Here is a 12,606-nt window from a genome sequence, read left to right as displayed (position 1 = left end):
TCACCAGGCCCCTGTTGCTATGCTCAGTCCCTTGGCAGCTCCATGGAGACCCCATGCCAGGGGTGGTTGCCATGGACACCAGCTCAGGCCTGCAGCCAGAGCCCGTTGCCATGGCAACCATTGGCAGTCCCATCCCCAGTCTCATGGGATCCCAGAAGCACAGAATTGGCTGAGCTGGGAGGGACCCATCAGGATCCTCCAGTCCAACTGCTGGCCCTGCACAGGACACCCCAACAATGCCAGCCTGGGCCCGGCAGCGCTGGCCAAACGCTGCTGGAGCTCAGAGAGCCCTGGAGCTGGGACCCTTCCCTGGGGAGCCTGGCCAGGGCCCCAGCAGCCTCTGGGCAAAAACCTTTTCCTGACATCCAACCTGAGCCTGCCCCGACTCAGCTGCAGCCGTTCCCTCCACTCCTGTCCCCGGGCACCAGAGGGAAGAGGTTCCCACAGCCCCAGCCAGGGACCCGCTCCCAAGGCTGCTGCCATGGCCACCAGGGCTGGCACCAGCTGGGATGCTCGGTTTCCACGGGCTGGGCTTCAGGAATGGGATTCCCCAATTTCCTGCTCTCGCTAAAACTGCGCTGCCCTCGCTGCCCTCCCACCTCCCATGGAAAGCACAAAAGGCAAAGATCCCAGGCTGGAATAAGAACAATTTATTGCCAAGAGCAAAGAGATAAGGAACAAATGGAACAGAGACAATATTGATAACAGAAGGGATAAATAAAACTTTTTACAGGGAAAACTAAAACACATCTCACTGAGTCTTCTTGGCCACAATTTCCCCTGTCTGGAAAGGACACCCTTCTCCGCAGCGATAGAGAGAGAGAGAGATTCCCTTTCCTGCCCCTGGCAATGACCTGAGGTGGGAGTGGATATAATGACAGGGCCATGGCCAGACCCTTATGTTTTTCAATTCCACATCAGGTCATTGCCAGGGGCAGGAAAATTGACAGCTGTCTTCCCAGCATGGATTACAGGGAAAATGGATCCCCAGGGCTCTTCCCAACGTGGCACCTCCAATGGAGAAAGAAGCTGGAGTGGTGCATGAAGCTCTTCCTGCAGCTGGGGCACTCACAGAACTTCCCTTACTGGCGACTCCATTGGTGTCTGCTCAAGTCCAAGCTCATGGAGAAGCTGTTCCCATGAAGTGGGGCACTCGTAGGGCCTCCCTCTCCCCGGTGTGGATGCGCCGGCGGGTGATGAAGGTGGATTTTTTCTTGAAGCCCTTCCCGCAATATGGGCAGCGGAAGGGCCTCTCCTGGGTGTGACTCCACTCATGCAGGCAGAGATTTGTGCTGGTCTGGAACCTCTTCCCACAGGTGGGGCACTCGTAGGGCCTCTCCCCAGTGTGGATGCGCCAGTGGGTGATGAGGTGGGAGTTGCCCTTGAAGCCCTTCCCACACTCAGGGCAGCGGAAGGGCCTCTCCTCTGTATGAATGCGCTGGTGGCAGAGGTAATTGGAGCTGGTCTGAAACCTCTTCTGACACTCGGGACACTCGTAGGGCCTCTCCCCAGTGTGGATGCACAGGTGGGTGATGAGTTCTAAGCTGCAGCTGAAGCCCTTCCCACACTCCCCACACTCATAGGGCCATTCCCCAGTGTGGATCATCTGGTGGCTGATCAGGGTGCTGCTCTGCCTAAAGATCTTCCCACACTCCAAGCACTTGTGGGACTTCTCCCCATCATGAAGCTGCTCAGGGACCACCAGCTCTCAGCTCTGGCTGAAGCTCTGTCCACCTTCCTGGCACAGGGTGGGTGTTTCCTCCTCAGAGCACCCTGGTCTGGGTTTAGAGCCCCTCCTCCTGTGGCATCTCTGGGGATTTTCCTCCCTGTTGGATTCCTGTGCACTAGAGTTGCTCAAAACAGCCTCTTCCATGAGGTTCTGCCATGGAGATTTTTCCTCCCTGGTCTCCATCCTCAGCTCCTTCTCTGGGGGAGGAAGGACAAGGAGAGGATGGGATTTGCCTCTGTGCCAGAGGGAAGGGGAAGGAGATCCCCCCAGTGCGTCCCCAGCAGGACGGGGTTGGCAGCAGGGCTGTCCTGCAGCCGGGGGTGATGCTGGGCTGGGAGATGGAGCAGGAGAGAGGGGGAAAGGGGCACTGACTTCCTCCTCACCTGCCTGGGTGTCCCGGTGCTCCTTCCTCTTCCTCGCAGCCTCCTCTTCCATCTGGCAAAGTTTTGGGGATGGGAAATCCTGTTTTGGGAAGAAAACAAAGGGTGCACACAATGTCTTTTGTACTGGTTTGAAGGCAAACCAGGGGGAGAGTCTAAGGCAGAACTACAATTTAATAAGAAAATGAAGATCAAGGCAATGATACAGAAACACTGCCTTAAACTGACAGAGTCAGGATATAACCTGACACCCTGTTGGTCAGGGTGGTGGCAGCAGTCCCATTAAATGGTGGCTGCAGTCCTGTTGGAGAGATGAACGTGATTCTGTCAAAGCAGTGGCTCTGTAGAAGGGTCTGGTCTTCCTCTGAAGGTCCAGTGGTGGTTCTGGAGTTCTTGTCCTCTGGGAATCCAGTAGGCAAGCTGTTCCTTGTTGTAGCAAGCCTCAGCTTATATCCAGGTAGGAATGCTTGGATCCTCCCCCTGGGTGGAGCATCCCACAATGGGATGATGGAATTTTATCAGTCCTGCAGTGACACTCAATGGCCCATTCACAGGAGATATGTCCCCTGGAGGGCGTTATCAGGGCTGTGTCATGGAAGAGATCAAGAACACTGCCCCACCTGTTTCTAGCAGTTGATGAAGATGGGGATTGAAAAGATGCATTTGGTTCCATCTTACACTGCAACCTGAAACAGTGGGGTAATCCCTGCTCAGGGGGTGAACACCACCCCCCTTACCCAAACTGGCTCAGGTGTAAAACCCCCACCCTGGGAAGGCCACACACACAGGGGACAATGTCACACTTGCCCTGCCCCAGGGGAGGTCTCTGTTCTTGTCACTCACTCTTGCTCTCCCTCCTTTTCTCTTTCTTTCCATCTCTCTGTCTACCCTACATTTACTGTTCAATAAAATCCACTTTGGATTTGGTCTTCTTAGGACCTTAATTGGGGCAGAGGCATCTCTCTAACAATTTTACTAGCCAGATTGTGACATTATTTTGGCACAGTGAGTTTACACACTGTTCTCTGACCCCAAGTGCTTTGACAACAGCATGGTTCCCTCCTCTGAGGAGGTTGTGCTTCTCTCTGGCGGAACTCTTGGAAACTTGGACACAGCTTCCTCTGAGTGACTTACAGGAGAGCTGATGAGGAAAACGGCTGTTGTGCGTGGCCAGTGTAAAGAAAATATCTTGATGTCCTTTCTTGAAAAGTTTGTTAAAATCACTGGAGGAAAGGGAGCAAAAGATACCAGCGAGACTGACAAGGTTCATTCACCCCAAGGTGAGGAACACAGGGCTGCTAAAAGTCTCACAAGAAGCCCAGCACAAGTAGCTAAATTCCCAAATAACTCCCAAATTCACAGGCTGGTGGGCTTTGCCAAGTGTGACAATCATTTTTCTCATTGTCCCTGTCACCTATGTGACAGCTACACAGACCTTTCCCTTCCTTTTCATAATCTATATTGGGCTGAATTCCACTTTTCTTTTATCAGAATGCGCCAGCAGCTGAGCTGGAGCTGTGCAGGAACCAATGGAAATTGGAATTGCCACAAAATTGCTTGTACTGTCAGTTTATTAATGTTTGGGATTTGTTTGCATTTCCATCACAGCTGTCTTTAGGGAAGAGCAACTTCAAGGCATTTTATGTAGGGTTAAGTTTGATTTCTGACATGAAACAATTTTACTTCATCCGGTGCCCAGTGGATGCTCGAGGGGTCTCTGAGCCTCTCACCCTGGGGGATGCATGGGAGGGCCTGGGGGGGTTGTCCCTGTCCCTGCCACCCCAGGCCATTTCCCAGGGGGTGCCCCTGTCACCCCAGGCCATTCCCCAGGGGGTCTCCATCATTCTCACCCCAGGGAATGCCTGGGGGGTCTCCCTCCCTCTCACCCCTGTGCCAGGGGGTGCTCGGGGCAGTCTCTGTCCCTCTCAGCCCAGGGGATGCTCGGGGGTCTCTGTCCCCTGGCCCTGGGGGATGCTCGGGGGGTCTCCATCCCTCTGACCTTAGGGAATGCCTGTGCAGGGCTGGGCACCAGGGGCTCTGTGTCCCTCTCACCGCTGAGGCTGCTCGGGGCTGGGGGGGCTCTGCCACCTTCTCACACCTGGGGAGGCCGGGGGAGTCTCTGTCCCTCTCAGCCCTGCTGTGACCCCACCCAAACATCATCGGGGGCACAGGGACAGAGACACCCCCAAAGCCCCAGAAGGGCTGAACCTGGGATTTGGTTTGGGGCTGAGGATTTAGGAAGGGGCTGAAATTGGGGCTGGAGTTGGACTTGGGGCTGAGATTTGGATTAGAGCTGGGATTGGGGTTAAGGCTAGACATGGGATTGGCTTTAGGGCTGGGGTTGGGACTGGGTCTGGGGCTAGACAAGTTTGGAACTGGGATGTGATTAAATACAGAACTGTGAGTGTGTCTAAACGTGGAGTGAGATTGAGACCAGGATCAGGGTCACGTTTGGGACTGAGCTCACCCAGAGCAGGACAGGAGGGATGTCACTGCAGGATGGCCCTGGCATTGTCCCAGCCCTCCTCAGACACCTCCAAACATGGGGGGCAGCTGGGTGCCCCAAGATCCAGGTGTTCTCACGCTGCCCCTCAATACCAGGTGAGCATTCCCTGAGGGCAGCCCTGACTGTGACCCTTGGGGCTCTGGGATCAGCCCTCACATCCCCGTGGGAGCAGCTGCAGACAGGGTGGGAGATTGCTCCCCATCCCTAATTCCTGCAGAACAGTGAAGCCCAGCTACCCTTTGCTTTTGGTGCCTCCTCCTCTCCATTGTCCTGTTTTAGGATCTCTGTATCTTACCCATACATCTTGCTTCACATCATCTTTTTCCTGTACATAGTGGCGAATTACAGCAGGAACTTTACTTTCCCCCAAAACACACAAGTGATTTAACACAAATAAACACTTTAACAATCTTTCTTGTGGCTCTCTGATATGGGTGTATTTACCCAGATATCTTTTCAAGGTACCATTTGCTCTCTCTACAATTGCTTGCCCTGTAGGAGAATTAGGGATGCCTGTCACGTGTTCTGTCCCCCACAATTGCATGAACTGCTTTATTCTTTTGCTACAGTAAGCAGGCCCGTTATCTGTCTTGATGCGCCGTGGCACTCCCATTACTGCAAAACAACTACTGAGATGTCTCTCCACCTGCCCTGCTTTCTCACCAGTTTGTGCTGTGGCCCATATAAAATGACTGTAAGTGTCTTCGGTAACGTGCGCATACTTCATCCTTCCAAACTCAGCAACATGTGTGACATCCATTTGCCAGGTCTCATTTGTGTTCAGCCCTCTTGGGTTAACTCCCCGACCTAACCCGCAGCCCCCATTATGATGACTACATATGGCACAGGCTTTGACTATTGCCCGTGCCTCCTCCATAGATATCTGAAATTCTCTATGGAGGCCTTTTGCATTTTGGTGAAACATGGAATGTGCCTCTCTGGCCATAGTCTGCCTGGGAATTGGAGTCGCTTGTGTGATTGAGACTAGCTTATGTGCTCGCGCATTACCCTCTCCTAGACCAATAGCCCACTTGTGACTTCTGATATGGATAACAGAGAAAAGATGTTTCCTCAGCTTAATTGCCCTCTGCAACTGTATAAACAGCTCATGGAACCTCCTGTTTTGAACCTCTTTTATAGAGGCATCTTCTATTCGCTCACACGCTCCTGCAACATACACAGAATCTGTCACTATGTTGAGAGGCCCAGAAAAGTGCATCATGGCCCATACAACAGCCAACAGCTCCATCGTTTGTAAAGTATCCAACTCAGAAGCCTGGAGAATCTGATGGTGCCATTGTCCCTTTTCCTGCCAGGTTACTGCAGCCGTTCTGGATTTTCTTCCTGCATCCATATAGACTGTTATAGCATCCAACAGGGGCTTCTGTGATCTTTTTGCGTATTGAATCCAACCCCATTGCCCTACCCAATTCAACAGTATATTGGGAATATTATCAGTGGCAATCACGCTACCGGCTCCCAACAGAGCCTCTTGTAATTCCATACTGTTTGTCAGGTACCAGGTCAATGCATGTTTCTTCATTGGTATCCGTATCTGATCAGGTATGTATGTATGTATTTTAATATTTAATTGCAAGTTCTGGGGGGGGGTAACAATTTGATCAGTAAGTATCCATCCTAGATATTTCCAAGGTGCAGATAATTGAATTTTTTAGGAGCTACAGCCAATCCATGTAGTTTCAGGGCATCATGTATCTTTTGAATTTGTTGACCTGTAAAAGGTTGTGGCTGTGCAAATAAAATCTCATCCATATAATGATAAATGATTGTTTCAGGCCAGGCCTGCCGCAAAGGTTGTAAAGCATTGACACAAGGTTGACACAAGGTGGCGCTGTTGCGCATCCCCTGCGGAAGAGAAACCCGTTCAAATCTCGTGTCTGGCTCTTCCCTATTTAACGCCGGTAAGGTAAAGGCAAACCTCCGAGTGTCTCGAGGGTGAAGAGCAATAGTAAAAAACCAGTCCTTAAGATCAACAATCCAAAGTGGCCAGTCCCTTGGCAACATAGCCGGGTTAGGTAATCCTGGTTGTAAGGCTCCCATAGGCTCCATTGGTTCATTTACAGCCCGCAAATCATGTAGTAAGCAATACTTCCCGGACTTCTTTTTAATAACAAAGATAGGGGTATTCCATGGACTTGTTGACAACTGTAAATGACCTTGCTTATATTGTTCATGTACTAGTATATGAACTTGTTCCAGACTTTCCCTTTTTAACGGCCACTGCTTAACCCACACTGGAACGTCCGTGGTCCAAGTTAATGGGATTGGGAAAGTCCATGCAATGGCCATTAGCCTAAAGGGTGCTCATTTGTCAGCACTACTCCCATTTGAGGCAAAATGTCCCGACCAACAAGGCACTGTACAGTAGCGGGCAAAGGTACAACTGAGAAAACACTCCACAAAGTTTTTCCATCAATAGTTACAGATAACATGGGTGATTTTCTTGCAAGTGTTAGGCCTCCAACCCCGGTAATTGTCACTGTGGTTGTCTGTAATGGCCAGTTGTGGGGCCAGAAATCCGGACTAACAAGGCTGGAGTCCGCCCAGTATCCAATAAAATCCTTCCAAGGTTTGCCTCCCACCCCGATACTCCATTATTACAGTGCGCTTTGGTCGGTCATTCAGGTTCATTGTTAATAAAGTAAGTCCTCCAGTGGAACCAAATCCTCGCTCCCCTCTCGACTGTGATTGACAAGGGGGTAAAGTTTTAGCCATTTGTTCCAAAGGAACCAACTGAGCTATCCTTTGTCCTTTCTCGATTTGTATAGGTGGAAAAAGACTATGCACCATAACAGAAATTTCCCCGGTATAATCAGCGTCTATTACCCCAGGTAAAACAAACAATCCCATCATGGTGGCCGATGATCGTCCCAGGAGCAAAGCTCCCATAAGTTGTCCATCAATGATGATTGGTCCCTTTATTCCAGTCGGAACCTTTTCCTGTTAGGTGGTCATCAATGTTACTGCTACTGAGGCTGCCACGTTCAGCCTGAGGCTCCTGGCGGTGGCTGCTTGTAGGGAAGCTGAGCTGAGGTGTTGACAGCAGCTACTTGTGTCTGGGCGCGGCGGCTGGTGGATGCGCTGGCTTTCCCGTTTCCCGAGCGGCGTTGGCAGGCTCCGCTGTTGTGGGTATCCAAGCGACAATTTTGGCACCAGATGCTGGCTGCTTGACAAGCCCGTCACGTGTGTCCTATACCTCCACACCGGTAACATTTGAATCAGCCAGTAGATGAACCCCGTGGAGTATTTATTGCTGCTGCTTGTAGGGGGGCAAGAGCAGCTAACACCTGACTCTGTGAGGCTTCTGCCTGTTTTTGTAATCCTGCTCCTAACTCCTTAATAGCATCTACTAACATTGCTTGATTCCCTACGGGCACATTCGCCAATCGTTCTAAAGCTTCTTCTATAGACCAATTAGCTCCTAGGGTATTTAATACGTTCCTCGTAGCCTGATTACTGTTCTGGAGTGCACATTGTTTTAACAAAGTACCCGTCATGAAATCAGGGACTCCTGCCCGCTCAGTAGCATTGGCTGCCTTATCTATAAAAGATCCAAATGACTCATCTCTCCCTTGCTTTATTCCCATATAAGAAGGAATTCCCCCTGGCTCTTTTATCCTATCTATAGCCAACCGCACCAGGCGCATAGCCTCCCGACACTTATCAGGACCGAGTAAGGCTTGTGCTTCTGTCCGAAGAAAAGGCCCTTGACCCATTAACTCCTCTAGGGTTATTCCATGTAACGGGTCGCCTGGCTGCCGTGCTACTGCTACACATTCCTGACAGAGTGACTGCCAGTGTGCCTTAAACAAGAGCTGCTGATGCTGAGTGAAGATAAGCTTTGCTATTCCTCTGCAATCAGCTGGCAGCAAAACCTGAGTCCCCCAGATATAATCAAGCATTTGTTTTGTGGGCTCATCGGTTACCCCAAATTGACTAACTGTGGACCGTAATTGTGACAACAACTTCCAGTCTAGAGCAGTTATTGTTGCTTGAAACCCGCCTCCTGCCACAGGAGAATATATCACCGGACAAGCAACATCCATAGCTGCATTTATAGCCTCCTCATCCCCCGTATCCATGATATTCTTTGTTACCGCTACCCATGCCTCCCTTCGCCCCTGTGCAATGGCCCCGACTAGGCCACTCTCTGACCAAGGGATCAGCTCATTACTAGGAGGAGGAGATGGAGGGTTTGACACAGGCGGTGCGGACGGTGCTGTTGTAGCACACGCAGGGGGTGAGCTGCTGCTTGAAGCAGGAGCCGATGTTGGTGGCAAAATGACTGTAGATGTGGCAGGGGGTAACAGACAATTAAACCAGTCCCCATAACTCTTATTCTTTTCATGTGCCACGCTAGCTTGCTGAGCAGCCTTCTTTTCTGCCTGATATTGTAATAACTCATCATGCACAACCCGCCACAGCTTTCCCAACTTTTTTGCAGTTTTATCATCATCTATGACTGCCTCCCACAGCTTGTGCCCAAATTTATGCCACTCCGTTAACTCATGTACTGTATGAGGATTTTGAAAAACTCCCTGTTCATACCCATAAGCTAACAACCCAGGAAGCTCTTTCTGCAAATCTATGCCCTTAACCTGACGCTCTTGTAAAAAGCAAGTAAATAAATCATATGCTGCTTGCCTTTCTCTATCCATTTTAAAAACGTCAGCGCTGTTGCAGCCCTACAAGGTCTCGGCAGCACGTATCAGCCGGGCTCTCCGTTGAGGTCACCCAGGGCACGGCACCTTCCCTTTTTCAGCGGTGCTTATTCGCCGTCCTTGCTGCGACAGGACCGAAGTCCTACACCGATTCACCGTGGTTGCCGTTGCCGGTATCACGTCGCAGGGTCACCATTTGTTGGATCGGCGGAAGAAATGCGACACACAATATGCGTGATCAGCAAGTCTCGAACTTTATTGCTAGTTCACACATATTTACAGTGGTGTTAATGAAGCTTATACATATTGCAAAGCTGAGCTCATTATTGGTTAATTACTTATCAGTCAACCATGCCTACTTCTATATTCTTATGGTTATTTTGTTACTGCTTCTACATTCTTGTGGTTATTCTGCTGAAACTATCCTATATTTCTGGCAAAAGATCCTCTCCTCAATCCTGCTGTTGCACCAAGGGCACAATGTCCTTGTCACTGGTTGGACGCTGACTGCTGAATCCTAGAATTGCCTTCTTCTAACTTAACCAACGGTACTAGGTCGAGGTGACCTTTCTCAGCTAGCCAACTGTCCACAAAGCTCTCCACAGACCTCAAGTGCTGTGTCCATCTCTGGGCCCCCTGGGGAAGGAAAGAGGAAGAAATTTGTAGGAGGAGGATTAAAGAAAGCAAAGGTGAAGCAAAGGAAATGTTGAGGGCAGTTTGGGGGTGGCTGCCAGGCAGCCCTGGCTCTGAGCAGCAGTGTCTGCAGTGGCACAGGAAACTCCCAGCTGATGGGAACAAACTTTCTGGCTGACTGCAGAGGCCAGGACAAAGCTGAGTGGTTTCCCTGGTGTCCCCCAGCCCTTGCTGGCCCCAGGGGCTGATGGCATTTGTGCTCCCTCAGGTTCATGTCCCCACAGCAACAGCATGGGGTTGCTCCTGCCTGCTGTGAGCAATGCAAACAGGGGCTGCTGAGCCAGTGCTGCCGTGTCTGTGCCTGCAAGGATGGGCCACCTGTGTGAGCTGGGGGAGAGGCCAGGGCTGCAGAGGGGGGATGTTGTTGGCAGCTGCATGAGGACGCTCTGGGACGCTGCCCTGGGCTGTGCAGTGCACTGGGGATGGATCAGCCCCTGCTCTGCTGCTCCTTCCCATCTCCCCCAGGGCCCTTGCAGAGCCCCAGCCATGCTGTTTGCCCTCAGCCTGCCCACGGCCAGCCTGAGGCTGCTCACGGGGGTTTTCTGTGCTGAGCATTGGCCTGGCCGTGTTCTTGAGAGAGCCTGGGCAAGGAGCCTGGAGCCCCCAGGGCCTGGGCTGAGGCGTCAGTGCTGCCCCAGCAGTGCCCATGGCCTGTCCCTGCTGCAGCCCCGGCACTGCCACCCCCAGGGCTGTGCCCAGCCCCGAGAGCACTCGGGCCCTGCAGCAACACCAGGGCCACCAGGGCAGCAGGGCAGGGCCACAGCAGCAGCACTGGCAACACCAAGTGCTGCTGCTGCTGCTGGGCACAGCTCCTGGGTCAGCACTGATCTGCCCCAGCTCTGCACACAGACATTGCTGCTGCAGCTCCAGAGAAGGCAACAAAAGGGCATCTCTGCAGAAAACTTTGCTGGGACTTCCTTTAGTTCATTTAGAGGCACCGAGAGCGCAGCCCCTCATTGACACAGTCTGTGGCCACAGGGAACGTGGAGAGAAACAAAATGAGAAATGGCAAAAGCAATGACCTTTCTTTGTGGAAAATAGTTTAAAAATTAAAACAAAGGAAAAAACACCTATAACCAACCAACAAGAAGTACCAAGGATTAGTTTTAATACAAGTGATTTGCAGAAACTGGCCAGCAGTTTAATGTTTCTGAAAGCATCCAGTCATCAGTCTCCACACTGCAGCCTTGAGCTCCTGGTTCCTCAGGCTGTAGATGAGGGGGTTCAGGGCTGGAGGTACCACTGAGTACAGAACTGACAGGCCCAGATCCAGGGATGGCGAGGAGATGGAGGGGGGCTTCAGGTAGGCAAACAATGCAGTGCTGATGAACAGGGAGAGCACAGCGAGGTGAGGGAGGCAGGTGGAAAAGGCTTTGTGCCGTCCCTGCTCAGAGGGGATCCTCAGCACAGCCCTGAAGATCTGCACATAGGAGAAAACAATGAACACAAAACAGCCAAGTAACAGAAAAGCACTACCCATAAGAAACCCAAGTTCCCTGAGATAGGATTTGGAGCAGGAGAGCTTGAGGATCTGTGGGATTTCACAGACGAACTGGCCCAGGGCATTGCCATGGCACAGGGGCAGGGAAAATGTATTGGCTGTGTGCCGCAGGGAATAGACAAAGGCACCGGCCCAGGCAGCTGCTGCCATGTGGGCAACAAGCTCTGCTGCACCCCGTAGTGCAGGGGTTTGCAGATGGACACGTAGTGGTCGTAGCACACGATGGTCAGGAGGGAATACTCTGCTGCAATGAAAAAGACAAAAAAAATAGTAGGACTGCACATCCTGTGTAGGAGATGTTGCTGGTGTCCCAGAGGGAATTGTGCATGGCTTTGGGGACAGTGGTGCAGATGGAGCCCAGGTCAGCGAGGGCCAGGTTGAGCAGGAAGAAGAACATGGGCGTGTGCAGGTGGTAGCCACAGGCTACAGTGCTGATGATGAGGCCGTTGCCTAGGAGGGCAGCCAGGGAGATGCCCAGCAAGAGGCAGAAGTGCAGGAGCTGCAGCTGCCGTGTGTCTGCCAATGCCAGCAGGAGGAAGTGCCTGATGCAGCCGCTGTTGGACATTTGCTGGGGCTGCACATGGGCCCCTGTTCATGGAGAAAGGACAGTGACAAGTCAGGAGAGGCTGCTTGGAGCCAAACCTGCCCCATTCCCTGTAGACAGTCCCTACAGCTAGAACTCACTCACCCTTTGTCCTGCTGTGGGAAAACCTTTGGCTGGAATTAGAGCACAGTCACACTCCCGGGCCACCCTGGGATAAACCAGACCCTGCCCAGAGCAGAGGGATCCCTGAATGTCTCACCTTCCCTAAAGGTCTCTGGGCAAGGTCTCAGCACCCCCTTGTGCCAAGGACACTCCCGGCTCCCTTGGCAAACCCAGCAGCATTTCCTCAGGTGTGCAGCTCTGCCCTTCCCCTTGGGACATTCAGGGAACTCCCAGAGGCTCTGGCACAGATTTGCACCCAGGAGGGCAGCTCAGAGCTTGGCAGGGCACAGCAAGGAGATCCCTGGTTGTGCCCATGATGGGATCTCAGGGAGGGGGCTCAGCTCATTCCTCTTTGCCATAGACTGCTTTGCCCACAGCCCATCAGGTGCCAGGGAAGCTTGGACACCCC

The 12,606-nt window shown here is 52.0% G+C and overlaps 2 protein-coding genes across 2 annotated transcripts in view; one reads left to right on the top strand and one right to left on the bottom strand.

The window, feature by feature from the left end:
• Positions 1 to 8,778, top strand: part of LOC129133495 (hydrocephalus-inducing protein homolog) — a 48,715-nt gene extending 39,937 nt beyond the window's left edge. Inside the window, exon 10 of the mRNA XM_077192232.1 lies at positions 8,652 to 8,778. Coding sequence (XP_077048347.1) covers positions 8,652 to 8,778 — 127 coding nt within the window. The remainder of the gene's footprint in view (positions 1 to 8,651) is intronic.
• Positions 8,779 to 8,809: 31 nt separating this feature from the next.
• The window catches only part of LOC129133498 (hydrocephalus-inducing protein homolog), a 68,383-nt gene continuing 64,586 nt past the window's right edge, over positions 8,810 to 12,606 (bottom strand). The window contains exon 18 of the mRNA XM_077192231.1: positions 8,810 to 8,921. Coding sequence (XP_077048346.1) covers positions 8,810 to 8,921 — 112 coding nt within the window. The remainder of the gene's footprint in view (positions 8,922 to 12,606) is intronic.

The sequence above is a fragment of the Agelaius phoeniceus genome, chromosome 32, assembly GCF_051311805.1.
Source record: "Agelaius phoeniceus isolate bAgePho1 chromosome 32, bAgePho1.hap1, whole genome shotgun sequence".
NCBI classification, from domain to species: domain Eukaryota; kingdom Metazoa; phylum Chordata; class Aves; order Passeriformes; family Icteridae; genus Agelaius; species Agelaius phoeniceus.
Note: the sequence above shows the minus strand (reverse complement) of the source record. Positions and strands in the feature narration are given on the sequence as shown.